The 14,171-nt window shown below is 39.8% G+C and overlaps 1 protein-coding gene across 1 annotated transcript in view; it reads right to left on the bottom strand.

The window, feature by feature from the left end:
- PDE10A (phosphodiesterase 10A) overlaps positions 1–14,171 on the bottom strand; it is a 768,738-nt gene that overhangs the window by 57,345 nt on the left and 697,222 nt on the right. The window contains exon 21 of the mRNA XM_053710922.1: positions 2,757–2,845. Within this exon, the coding sequence (XP_053566897.1) occupies positions 2,757–2,845 (89 nt within the window). The remainder of the gene's footprint in view (positions 1–2,756; positions 2,846–14,171) is intronic.

Raw genomic sequence — 14,171 nt, 5'->3', positions numbered from 1 at the left:
TGGAAACATCCACAGAAAACACACAAAGAGATAGACACACAGAGAGATGCCCACAGAAAACACACAAAGTCATACATACACACACACCCTCACAGAGACATCCACAGTAAACACACAAAGACATACACACACCCTTACAGAGACACCCACAGAAAATGCACAAATACATACACACACACCCCCTCACTGAGACATCCACAGTAAACACAAAGACATACACACACACACCCTCACAGAGAGCCCTACAGAAAATACACAGACATATGCACACACCCTCAGAGACATCCACAGAAACACAGACATAAACACACACACTCTCACAGAGACATCCACAGAAAACACACAAAGACATACATACACACACACACACCCTCACAGAAACACCCACAGAAAATGCACAAAGAAATACGCACACACCCTCACAGAGACATCCACAGAAAATGCACAAAGACATACACACACACTCAAAGAGACACCCACAGAAAATGCACAAACACATACGCAAACATCCTCACAGAGACATCCACAGAAAATGCATAAAGACAGACACACACACACCCTCACAGAGAGGCCCACAGAAAATACATACACACTCATAGAGACACCAACAAAAGCACAAAGACCTAAACACAGACACCCACAGAAACACTCACAGGAGGTAAAAATTCTGCACATTGCCATCCCCTAAATCAACAGTGTGTGACATGCATGATATAAAAAAATAGCAGAAATTAAGAGATCAATTTTTAAAGAATCATATTTGTAAATGTGCAAACAAAGATACTTCTGTGAATTCAAAATTGTACATTAATGATCTGTCAGAATGGGTAGATGAAGAAAAGTACTTTTGAAAGGTTGACATATTTTTGGTCCCCCCATTTTCCCCAACCAAGAGCACCACTTCAAACCTGGTGTACAAATGTTCCCATCTGTCAACTGCACTTATGGATTTTGAAAATGCTATACTCTATATGGTCTTGGTTGAACCATAAGTTGTGGTTCTCAGTCTCATAACATTAGATCTGGTTAAATGCAGGATTTAGGATTGTTTGTATGTATTTCAAAATTAAGTCAGCTGTAGTGTAAACTGAACAGTGTTAAAGGGACAGTAAACCTTAAAAATAATGTTATATAATTCTGCACATAGTGCAGAATTATATAACATTATTTAGGTGCTATAGCCATAAAAGCATTTTTTACTGTTTAATTTGCTATTTTGTATTTCAAAATTAAGTCAGCTGTAGTGTAAACTGAACAGTGTTAAAGGGACAGTAAACCTTAAAAATAATGTTATATAATTCTGCACATAGTGCAGAATTATATAACATTATTTAGGTGCTATAGCCATAAAAGCATTTTTTACTGTTTAATTTGCTATCACAGGAGCGAGCTGCACTTAGTCTTATGGCGCGGTCGGGCCGGGCTGTGACTATACAGCTGGCCCGATGTGCTGACTAAAAATAACAGACCCGCTCAGCAGAGAGCAGAGAGCGGGTCTGTTAAAGCGCTGTATTTTAGCAAATTAAACAGTAAAAAATGCTTTTATGGCTATAGCACCTAAATAATGTTATATAATTCTGCACTATGTGCAGAATTATATAACATTATTTTTAAGGTTTACTGTCCCTTTAAGTTAACCTGTCCCATTTCAAACACTGAGCAATCTTAGCCTGAGAGTACAACATTTTATGCAGATGTAAAAATCTTAGATAAAATGCTTTCTGGGGCCCCCTGGCCCAATGGGCGCCTGACAGGAGTCACCCCTTTTACCCCTTGATGGCGGCCCTGAATACAGTATACGCCGCCCCTTAGTGAGACACCCTGTTTCTGGGTAAAAAATTGGTTTGTAGAATTCCACCATGAAAATGAAAGGACTGGTGAGCATTCTTATAGAATCTCACCAGCACAGAGATATTTTTAGAATCGGGGCATTTCGAATATGAAACCCAAAAAATATTTTTTGCAATTTAGACAGAGCATACTTTTTTAAAAAAGCTTCCAATTTACTTCTGTTATCAAATTTGCTTATTCTCTAAGGTATTCTGTGTTGAAAAAGATACATAGTTAGGCATCTGCAGCATTACATGGTAGGAAATAGGGCTGCCATCTAGCGCTCTTGCAAATGCATAACATTCTTGCAAAACTGCTGCCATATAGTGCTCAAAAAATAGGCCGGCTCCTAAGTATATGTTCCTGCTTTTCAACAAAAGATACCAAATGCACAAAACAAATTGATAATAGAAGTAAATTAGAAAGTTGTTTAAATTTGCATGTTCTAAATCATTAAAGAAACATTTGGTATGTAATATCCCTTTAAAGAGAGAAACTGGGCAGACAACATTTCCTCCTCATCTGCTATGACATAACTACTACATCACATCCCCAGTCAAACCATACCAACACTTTTGAACCTGTATGCTTTCCCACTCATACTTTTTTTGTTTGTTTTTTAAACTGAAAAAGGGCAAAATGAACATATTGATCTAGAATAATTAGCATTAGACAAGTAGCAGAAACTCAGAACAGGAGGGTAATTTAAAGCCATGTTTCATCATGAACCTTTGGTTGTGGCCTAATTTCACCAGTGAAACATATATATATGCTTTTAATGCTTGATGCCATTATTTTCCAACTTTATTTTCCTTTAAATCCATTTATGTAATTTTGGTAAACAAAAATGTTTAGTATAAAATATGCTGTTGAGGGGCACCCAATAATAAAAAACAGCCTTTTTTCAAACAATGTATATTGCCTACCTGCATGCCTGAAGGAGGGGTTTTGTGGAAGGAAATATTTGTGCAAGAGTTGTGTAACAAGGAATAGATACAGCATTGTAGAATCCCATCTGTAGAGAATAAAAATGCCTTAGAATGACCAAATACATTTTACCTTTGCCTGTTTTAGAGTAGAGACAAAGCAGCATTATTATAGGTTTCTTTAATTCTTCTATCATGGTAATATTGCAGATTATGGATCCAAGCCCTAAACTCACATCTAATGTTGCAAATCCATGCTTGACCAAAGTGGTCTTAAAATACAATGCAACATAACTACAGATATTTTCTGTTTTCTAAGCCCTACGGATGTGACTGATGGAAAGCAATATTCAAAGATGCTTTCTGTTCATAATTATTGCTACTATTCTGCAGTTTAGATAGCTTCCTCACTTTTACAGATGGGCTGCACAAGCTGGTGATAATACCCACGAAGAATGAAAAGACATTTCCAGCACATAAAAAAAAATAAAACTATGTTTACTTGATAAATTTCTTTCCGGACATGGAGAGTCCACGGCGTCATTCCAATTACTAGTGGGATATTCACTCCTGGCCAGCAGGAGGAGGCAAAGAGCACCACAGAAAAGCTGTTAAGTGTCACTTCCCCTTCCCATAACCCCCAGTCATTCAGTCGAAGAGAAATGGAAAAAGAAGATAAACACAAAGGTGTAGAGGTGCCTAAGGTTTAGAAAAATATACTGCCTAAATTACAGGGTGGGGTCGTGGACTCTCCATGTCCGGAAAGAAAGAAATTTATCAGGTAAGCATACATTTTATTTTTTTTCCTAAGACATGGAGAGTTGATGACGTCATTCCAATTACTAGTGGGAAGCAATACCCAAGCTAGAGGACACATAATGAATAGGGAGGGAGAACAAGATAGGCAGGCCTAAACAGAAGGCACAAACCGCTTGAAGAACCTTTCTCCCAAAGGAAGTCTCAGCTGAGACAAAAGTATCAACTTTGTAGATTTTGGAAAAAGTATGCAGAGGTCCAAGTTGCAGCCTTGCAAATCTGTTTCACAGAAGCTTCATTTTTTAAAGCCCACGGAAATGAGACAGCCTTAGTGGAATGAGCTGTAATTCTCTCAGGAGGCTGCTGTCCAGCAGTCTTATAAGCAAAACAAATCATATTTCTCAACCAGAGGGAAAAAGAAGTAACAATAGCCTTCTGACCCTTACGCTTTCCAGAGAAACAAAAAAAACAGGGCAGAGGACTGGCGAAAATCCTTAGAAGGCTGTAAATAGAATTTTAGAGCATGCACCACATCCAAGTTGTGCAACAGACGTTCCCTATGAGAAGAAGGATTAGGACAGAGAGAAGAAACAACAATTTCCTGATTAATATTTCTATCCGAAAACACCTTAGGGAGAAACCCCAATTTAGTACAAAGGACCGCCTTATCCACATGAAATATGAGGTAAGGCGAATCACACTGCAAAGCCGACAGTTCAGAAACTCTCCGAGCAGAAGAGATAGCAATGAGAAACAAAGCCTTCCAAGATAACAGCTTAATATCTATGCAATGCATTGGCTCAAACGGAGCCTGCTGCAAAACTTTAAGAACAAGGTTAAGGTTCCAAAGAGGAACAACAGGTTAAACACAGGCCTGATTCTGACCAGGGCCTGACAAAAAGTTTGAACATCTGGCATATCCACCAGACGCTTATGTAAAAGAATAGATAACGCAGAAATCTGACCTTTCAGAGAACTGACTGACAACCCTTTCTCCAGACCTTCCTGGAGAAAGGACACAATTCTAGAAATCCTGACCCTACTCCAAGAGTAGCCCTTTGATTCACACCAAAAAAGGTATTTACGCCATACCTTATGGTACATTTTTCGAGTAACAGGCTTGCGAGCCTGGAGCATGGTCTCAATGACCGACTCAGAAAACCCACGCTTAGCCAGAACTAAGAGTTCAATCTCCAAGCAGTCAGCTTCAGAGAAACAAGATTTGGATGGAGGAAAGGACCCTGAGTTAAAAGGTCCTTCCTCAGTGCTAACCTCCAAGAAGGAATGGATAATATCTTCACTAGGTCTGCAAACCAGATCCTGCGAGGCCAAGCAGGAGCTATTAGAATTACCGATGCTCTATCCTGTTTGATAAGAGCAATGACTTGTGGAAGAAGCACAAACGGAGGAAACAGGTAAGCTAGACCGAAATCCCAAGGAACCACCAGAGCATCAGGGTGGCCTGAGGATCTCTTGACGTTGAACCATACCTTGGAAGCTTGGCGTTCTGATGAAATGCCATGAAATCCAACTCCAGTAACCCCACTTGAGGGTTAACCTGGAGAACACCTCCAGATGGAGAGCCCATTTCCCGGGATGAAAAGTTTGTCTGCTCAGAAAATCTGCCTCCCATTTGTCCATTCCTGGAATGTGGATGGCAGATAGAAGATAATTGTGAGCATCCGCCCACTGCAGAATGCGAGTCACCTCCCTCATGGCCAAGGAACTCCTCCCTGGTGGTAATGTTGTCCGACTGGAACCTGATAAACCGGGCTAAGGACAACTGAGGCCAGGCCATCAGAGCACTGAAGATCGCTCTCTACTCCAAGATGTTTATTGGGAGAGAAGACTCCTCCCGAGTCCATAAGCCCTGAGTTTTTAACGAGTCCCAGACTGCTCAACAGCCTAGCATGCTGGCATTCGTGGTCACAATCACCCAGGAGGGTCTCCAGAAGCATGTGCCCTGAGACAGATGATCCTGAGAAATCCCCCACGAGAGAGAGTCTCATGCCAACTGGTCTAGATCTTTCCTCTGAGATAGATCTGAATGGCCTCTGTTCCATTGTCTGAGCATGCATAATTGCAGAGCTCTCAAATGGAATCGAGCAAAGGGAATGATGTCAATGGAAGCGACCATCAGACCAATTACTTCCATACATTGAGCCACTGATGGCCTAACAATAGCCTGAAGAGCGAGGCAAGTAGTGAGAAGCTTGGATCTTCTGACCTCCATCAAAAAAACTTTTCATAGGTAAGGTGCCACAGCAATTCCCTGAGACCTGACAACTGCCAAGAAAGCCTCCAGAACCTTTGAAGAAAATTCTGGGAGCTGTGGCAAGGCCAAAACGGAAGAGCCACAAACTGAAAGTGCTTGTCTAGAAAAGCAAATCTCAGGAACTGGAAATGATCCCTGTGGATGGGAACATGAATATATGCGTCCTTCAGGTCTATAGTCGTCATGAACTGACTCTCTGGGACCACAGAAAGAATGGAACGAATGGTTTCCATTTTGAAGGACGGAACCCCGAGAAACTTGTTGAGACACTTTAGGTCTAAAATGGGTAGAAAAGTTCCCTCTTTACTTGGGAATACATCAATCCCAATAAAGAGAGGTCCTGAACGAACTTTAAAAATGCCTCTCTTTTTACCTGATCCGCAGATAATCTTGAGAGGAGAAATCTGCCCTTTGGATTTTAATTCTATTTTGTAACCCTGAAATACTATGTCCACACCCCAAGGATCAGGGACATCTCCTATCCACGCTTGACAAAACAGTGAAAGTCTGCCCCCCACTTGATCCGATCCCCGACCAGGAGAAATCCCTTCATGCTGACTTAGACTCAGCTGTGGGTTTATTTGACTGTTTCCCCTTGTTCCAAGACTGATTGGGTTTCCAAGAAGACTTGGACTGCTTCTGCATGGAAGAGGGAGAGGAAGATTTTTGATCTTTGAAGTTAAGAAAGGAACACAATTACTTTGACATCCTTTTGGCCTGGGCCTGTTCTTCTTGTCTTGTGGTAGAAAAACATAATTTATGTAAGAATTTACCTGATAAATTATTTTCTTTCATAGTGGCAAGAGTCAATGAGCTAGTGACGTATGGGATATACATTCCTACCTGGAGGGGGCAAAGTTTCCCAAACCTCAAAATGCCTATAAATACACCTCCCACCTCACTCATACTACAGTTTAATGTATAGCCAAGAAGTGAGGTGTAAAAAAGGAGTAAAAAGCATACAAAAAAGAGGAACTGGAAAAAATAAAGTGCTTTATACAAAACAATCATAACCACAAAAAAGGGTGGGTCTCATGGACTCTTGCCACTATGAAAGAAATTAATTTATCAGGTAAGTTCTTACATAAAAAATGTTTTCTTTCATATAAGTGTCTATGAACTAGTGACGTATGGGATATAATACCGAAGATGTGGAAGTCCACGAGTCACTAGAGAGGGAGGGATAAAATAAAAACAGCTAAATCCGCTGAGAAATTAAATCCAAAAAATAATTAAGTTTCTCTTAAAAATGTCAGAAAAAATAAAAAATAAAAAAGGCACTAGAGGGGGGCGGAGCCTACACTCAATGCGGCAAGACGTGTCTCAATGAAGCTCTCTGAGACAGGCACTAGTTATAGGAGTTATATATTGTAAATCTCGACATTTCCTATCCTGTAGCAGCTTTTTCCTACTATTAACAACTAAACTCTAAGAGTGGATAGATTTGACAAAGTTTAAGCCTATGTTTGTTGAGTCAGCTACGTGACACACTTCTTCTCAAGACTTGAAGCCATCTTGAAAAACTTTTGCACCTACACAGTAAGTCTAGCAACAGAAGAAGTGCCTGTAAAGGATTTGGAGCGTAGGTCTGGGGCTGCCGCAACATTACCCCCCCCTGAACTCCGGGGTTACGATATCCTAATATAGGATAGCCAGCAGTCATATACTGACTTTTTTTATCATAAGAGACTACCCTACTAAAGTAACTATTCCTAGCCCCACGAGCACAAATGGAGGCCCTAGCACGGTGGGAGACACATATGCATAGCCTACTACAGGAGTACTTCTGTGACCTAGAAAGGGATCTATGTGCAATTATCACTACACATGCTCTGGTGATAGCGGAGAGCCTGGATATCAATGCGACCGGGAGGGCTCATGGGGGAGAGGCCCTCTCGACTACACCCCAGACACCAATAAGCCTGAGCTCAGAAAAGTCCCTCCTGAATGTGCAGGAGCCCCACGAGTTACCCAGAGATGTGTCTCACATCACGGTGCCTCTTAGCCACTGGCCGGATTGCAGGCTTGAAGGAGAAGATAATGCGGCAGCCATAACAAGTGCGGTGGAGACCCGCAAGGAAATATACTTTGTGCCCACTTCCATACCTGAGCTGACCGCCGCTACGAATCACACCACAATGATAGACATAACTACACATGTGGGTCAAAATGGAACTTATGTGCAAGGATCAGATTCGTTCTACCATTCTTTAATAAGTGACACTGAGACCATGCCAGGAGGGGATCACCGTTTGGCCACCACAGATGGACTCGTGCTGGTAAAGAGACATTTGCTGCAACAAAACAAAGGGCAGCAGTACTACCTGGCTCAGATACAGTGCAGGGACCTGGCTGTGGGATCATTTCGCTTGGTAGCTTTACGAAAGGACTTAAAGGAAACTACACTTCGCTTACACTGGGTCCTTACTCCAGACTTTACCTACCCTTTGAAAACCGGAGTGGGGTGACTATATGCATTACTGTGAAATTATTGTGGAGCATAATCCTATGTATCTTTATCATACCTAGCTCACCCTCTACTAACGTTCCGTTGCAAACGTATATGCATGTTTATTTTTTTTTATTCTCATTATAATCTCCCACTACAGTATTCACTCGTTTTCAATGGGAGGGCTGCTCATGTTTTCATGTTTTCAGGACAATATGCTACGTTTGGGGTGTTATACTGCTCAATCTTAATTCCCTTTTTCCATAATCCTTCTTACACAGTCTGATTTAGCTGCTCATGTTCTCAAGGCATATACTAAGCTGGGGGACTTGTACTTCTATATATCCCCCCTATATTGCCATAATTTTGTTTATATACCCTGCTCTTATTTATAACAGTCTATAATCATGGGGCTATGTGTGATTATGTACAGATTCAATACTACCACTCGGATAACTCCCTTTTTAATGGTTTCTACTTATCCATATAACTAAGAGTTATGTATGTGTCTTCCCTAATTAGTTATTTCACATGTGAGATTGTTATTAACGTTGAGACTCACTTTGAAGTCTAGAACTGTTAGATTGTTTTAGTCTCCCTCCAGGGTATATACAAGGCACATGGCGCCCATAAATAGTCCTGTTTTACTGTTAAATTTATACTTGAGAGGCTAGTAAACTGAGATTTAATAGAAGGGAATATAGGATTGTTATGACTGTTAAATTCCATATGTAGGTGCCATTCTATGTACCACTAATACTACTACCAGTGAAGTGTGATGTGTGATATACTCTGCAATAATATATCATACCCAGTACAAAAACCCAGTGTTGGAGCCTATATATAATGGTCAATATACTTGGTATGCAAGCCCTGCTTAGAGTTGCTGAATAATAACTTAACAGTTAACCCTAGTGTTAATAAGCTGCAGAGGATGCTTATAATGGCCAGCAATGTTCAGATGGGGGGGACAAATAATGTGTTATTACTGAGCGTCTCACTTATGGCTCTCAATGTTTGCCTGCCTAGAGATTGTATGTATTTTTAGGGTAGTCTTGATTCATATGTACCTGTTATTTTGCTAACAATACCAAGCCCAAGAGTGGCCATGGATTAATTTACCTCCATTGAAAGTTATTATTTTATTATGGCCCAAGAGTGACCTACTATTTCCAGAGGAGGACTATATAATTGGAAAAATGTGATTATTATTATTTTTGCCCACTTGATTTTTGAATATATATGTTTCTAAGACTGTACATTTTTCTATCAATGTGAACCTTATCACAAGGTCTGTAATCTTTAAGTTTGGCAATTTTGTTTATGTTTGAATTTCCTCAATAAAAATTTATAAATAAAAAAAAAAAAAAAAAAAAAGGCACTAGAATGAAACTGAGACAACTGCCTGAAGATCCTTTCTACCAAAAGCTGCTTCCGAAGAAGCAAACACATCAAAATGGTAAAATTTAGTAAAAGTATGCAAAGAAGACCAAGTTGCTGCTTTGCAAATTTGATCAACTTCATTCTTAAAAGCCCAAGAAGTGGCATCTGATCTAGTAGAATGAGCTGTAATTCTCTGAGGCGGAGACTGCCCCGCCTCCAAATAAGCTTTGTGAATCAAAAGTTTCAACCAAGATGCCAAAGAAATGGCAGAGGTTTTCTGACCTTTCTTGGAGCCAGAAAAAATAACAAATAGACTAGAAGTCTATCTGAAATATTTGGTGGCCTCAACATAATATTTCAAAGCCCTTACCACATCCAAAGAATGTAAAGACCTTTCAAGAGCATTCTTAGGATTAGGACATAAAGGAGGAACAGCAATTTCCCTGTTTTGCTGACTTCATTTAAATTCCCAACTTTAGACAAACATTTAAATGAAGTCAGCAAAACAGCTTTATCTTGATGGAAAATCAGATAAGGAGACTCACAAGAGAGAGTAGACAATTCGGAAACTCTTCTAGCAGCAGAGATGGCCAAAACAAATAACACTTTCCAAGAAAGTAGTATAAAATCCAAAAAATGCATAGGCTCAAAAGGAGGAGCATGCAAAATGTTCAAAACCAAATTGAGACTCCAAGGAGGAGAAATAGATTTAATAACCGGTTTAATTCGAATCAAAGCCTGAACAAAACAGTGAATATCAGGAAGTTTAGCAATCTTTCTATGAAATAAAGCAAAAAGAGCAGAAATTTGTCCTTTCAAAGTATTTGCATTCAAACCCCTATCCAAACCATCCTGAAGAAACTGTAAAACCCTAGGAATTCGGAAAGAATGCCAAGAATGATTATGAGTGGAACACCATGAAATATAGGTTTTCCAAACCCGATGATAAATTTTCCTGGGAACAGACTTATGAGTCTGTATCATAGTGCTAATCACTGAGTCAGAAAACCCTCTATGACTAAGCACTAAGCGTTCAATTTCCATGCCATCAAATTTAGAGATCCTGATGGAAAAACGTCCCTTGAGACAGAAGATCTGGCCTTAAAGGAAGTGGCCAAGGTTGGCAACTGGACATCCTGACAAGGTCCGCATACCAAAACCAGAGAGGCTATGCTTATGCTATCAGAAACACATAAGATTGTTCCATTATGATCTTGGAGATCACCTTTGGAAGAACCAGAGGCAGAAAAATGTAAGCAGGATGGTAAGACCAAGGAACTGCTAGAGCATCTACCATCTCCGTCTGAGGATCCTTGGACCTGGAAAGGTATCTTGGAAGCTTCTTGTTCAGATGCAAGGCCATCAGATCTATTTCTGGGGGACCCCACATCTGTATTAATTAAAAAAATAAATCTGGATGAAGAGACCAGTCTCCCGGATGTAAAGTCTGTCGACTGAGATAATTCGCTTCCCAATTGTCTACTCCTGGGATATGAATCACAGAAATTTGACAAGATACTTCTTTCATTGCTGAAGGACTGCAAGTCCCCCCTTGATGATTGACATATGCCACTGTAGTGATATTGTCTGTCTGGAATTGAATACAAATTTCTCTCTTCAATAGAGGCCAAGCCTGAAGATCTCTGAAAATAGCATGGAGTTCTAAAATATTGCTTGGTAACCTCGTTTCCTGAGGTCCTCAAACCCCTTATGCTATCAGAGACCCCCAGACAACTCCCCAACCTGTAAGACTTGCATCTGTTGTGATCACAGTCCAGGTAGGACGAACAAAAGAGGCCCCTTGAACAAGAAGGTGATGGTCTAACCACCAAGACAGAGATTGTTGAATGTTGGGACTTAAGTATATCAACTGTGATATCTGAGTATAAATCCCTGCACCATTGGTGCAACATGCAAAGCTGAAGAGGTCTCATATGAAAACGAGCAAAGGGGATTGCGTGCGATGTTGCAATAATGAGACCTAAAACTTCCATGCACTTAGCCACTGAAGGGAATGATAGAGACTGAAGGTTTAGACAAGCTAACACTAACTTCATTCGTCTCTTTTCTGTCAAAGAAAGAGTCCTGAACACTGAATCTATCAGGAAACCTAAAAAGGTGACCTTTGTCTGAGGAATCAAAAAACCTATTTTGTAAATTGATCCTCCAACCATGTTTTTGAAGAAACGACACAAGTTGCTTCATGTGAGATTCTGCTAAATGAAAAGATTGAGCTAGTACTAAGATATCGTCCAAATAAGGAAACACCACAAAACCCAGCTCTCTAATTACAGATAGAAGGGCATCGAGAACCATTAAAAATATTCTCAGAGCTGTCGCTAGGCCAAACAGAAGAGTGACAAATTGGTAATGCTGGTCTAGAAAAGAGAATCTCAGAAATCGATAGTGGTCTAGATGAATCGGAATGTGAAGATACGCGTCCTGTAAGTCTATTGTGGACATGAAATGACCTCGCTGAACAAAAGGCAGAATAGTCCTTATAGTCACCATCTTGAAAGTTGGGACTCTTACAAAACAATTTAAAGTTTTCAGATCCAGAATTGGTCTGAATTAATCTTCCTTCTTTAGGACAATGAACAGATATGAATAAAAACCCAAACCCTGTTCCTGTAGAGGAACTGGAGCAATTACCCCTGAAAGCTCTAGGTCTGAAACACTCTTCAGAAAAGCTTGAGCCTTCACAGGGTTTGTTGGAACATGGGAAAGAAAAGAAAAAAATCTTCCCATGGGAGGTCGAATTCTGAAAACCTATTCGATACCCCTGAGAAACAATATCCTGAATCCACTGACTTTGGACAGAATCTGCCCAAATGTCTTGAAATAATTCCAATCTGTCCCCCATCAGTTGAACTGGATTGAGGGGCGTACCTTCATTCAGTCTTAGGGGCTGTATTTGGTTTCTTATAAGTCTTGGATTTATTCCAATTCGTTGAAGGTCTCCAATTGGAACCAGAGGCCTTAGGGGAAGGAGTGGTTTTCTGTTCTTTAGTCTGACGAAAAGAACAAAAAACGATTGGGAGCTTTAAATTTACCCTTAGATTTCTTATCTTGGGGCAGAAAAACTCCCTTACCCTCAGTGATAGTGGAGATAATAGAATCAAATAAATTATTACCTTGAAAAGATACTGATAGTAATCTAGATTTAGACATTCCATGATTTAAGCCATAAAGCTCTTCTAGATAGAATAGCTAAAGACATTGATTTAATATCAATCGTAATATTATCAAATATAGCATCATAAATGAAATGATTAGCATGTTGAAGTAAAACAACAATGTTAGACAAATCAGGATCCAATAGCTGCTCTGCTAAATTGTCCAACCAAAACATTGAAGCAGCAGCAACATCAGCTATAGAAATAGCAGGTCTAAGAATATAGCCAGTATGTAAATATGCCTTCCTAAGATAAGATTCAATCTTCCTATCTAAGGGATCTTTAAAAGAAGCACTATCTTCCATAGGAATAGTAGTACGCTTGGCAAGAGTAGAAATAGCACCATCAATTTTAGGGACTTTCTCCCAAAGCTTTAAATTAGACACAGGTAAAGGATACAATTTTTTAAACCTAGAAGAAGGACTAAAAGTACCACCAGGCTTAGACCATTAATTAGTAATCATATTAGAGATAGCATCTGGAATTGGAAAAACTTCAGGAGTAACCCGACTCATAGCAAACATATGCAATATATATTTAAAACTTTAAAAATCTAAAGTGCCAAACATAGTTGAGTGTGTCTTAATATATATATATATATATATATATATACACATATACACATATATATATATATATATATACAAACGTACACACATATATACTTACCTGAAGACACCCATCCACATATAGCAGACAGCCAAACCAATACTGAAACATATCAGCAGAGGTAATGGTAGATCTGTAAAGGGAGGTGGCAGATGAATCCCCATGACCGAATTTACAGAGAGCCTTAGAATAGATTTCCCATAGGTGAAAACATGGCATCATTAGGCAGATACTCCCATCACATCCCTCAGACAAACATTGTACTTTGAGAGGAACTGGGCTTCAAAATGCTTAGAAGCACCATTCACAGAAGAAATCAAGCACGTCTTGCATCACCAGCTTCCAACGAAGGCAAAGTTTGTAAAACTGAAGTATGAGTGAGGTGGGAGGTGTATTTATAGTTATTTTGAGGTTTGGGAAACTTTGCCCCCTCCAGGTAGGAATGTATATCCCATAGGTCACTAGCTCATGGACTCTTGCCACTTACATGAAAGAAAGACCCTTTTCCACTCGTAATATCAGAAATTATTTCATCCAGTCCAGGCCCAAAAAAGGTCTTACCCTTGTAAGGAAGAGCCAGGAGCTTAGACTTGGAGGTAACATCAGCTGACCAAGATTTAAGCCACAGGGCCCTATGGGCTAGAACAGTGAAGCCAGTCCTCTTGGCTCCCAGTCTAATGATCTGCATGTTAGCATCAGAGATAAAATAATTAGCTAATTTGAGAGCCTTAATACTATTTTGGATATCCTCAAACTGAGTTTCTTCT

This window comes from Bombina bombina, chromosome 4 (genome assembly GCF_027579735.1).
Source record: "Bombina bombina isolate aBomBom1 chromosome 4, aBomBom1.pri, whole genome shotgun sequence".
Lineage (NCBI taxonomy): Eukaryota > Metazoa > Chordata > Amphibia > Anura > Bombinatoridae > Bombina > Bombina bombina.
This window is presented reverse-complemented; position numbering and strand designations above follow the sequence as displayed.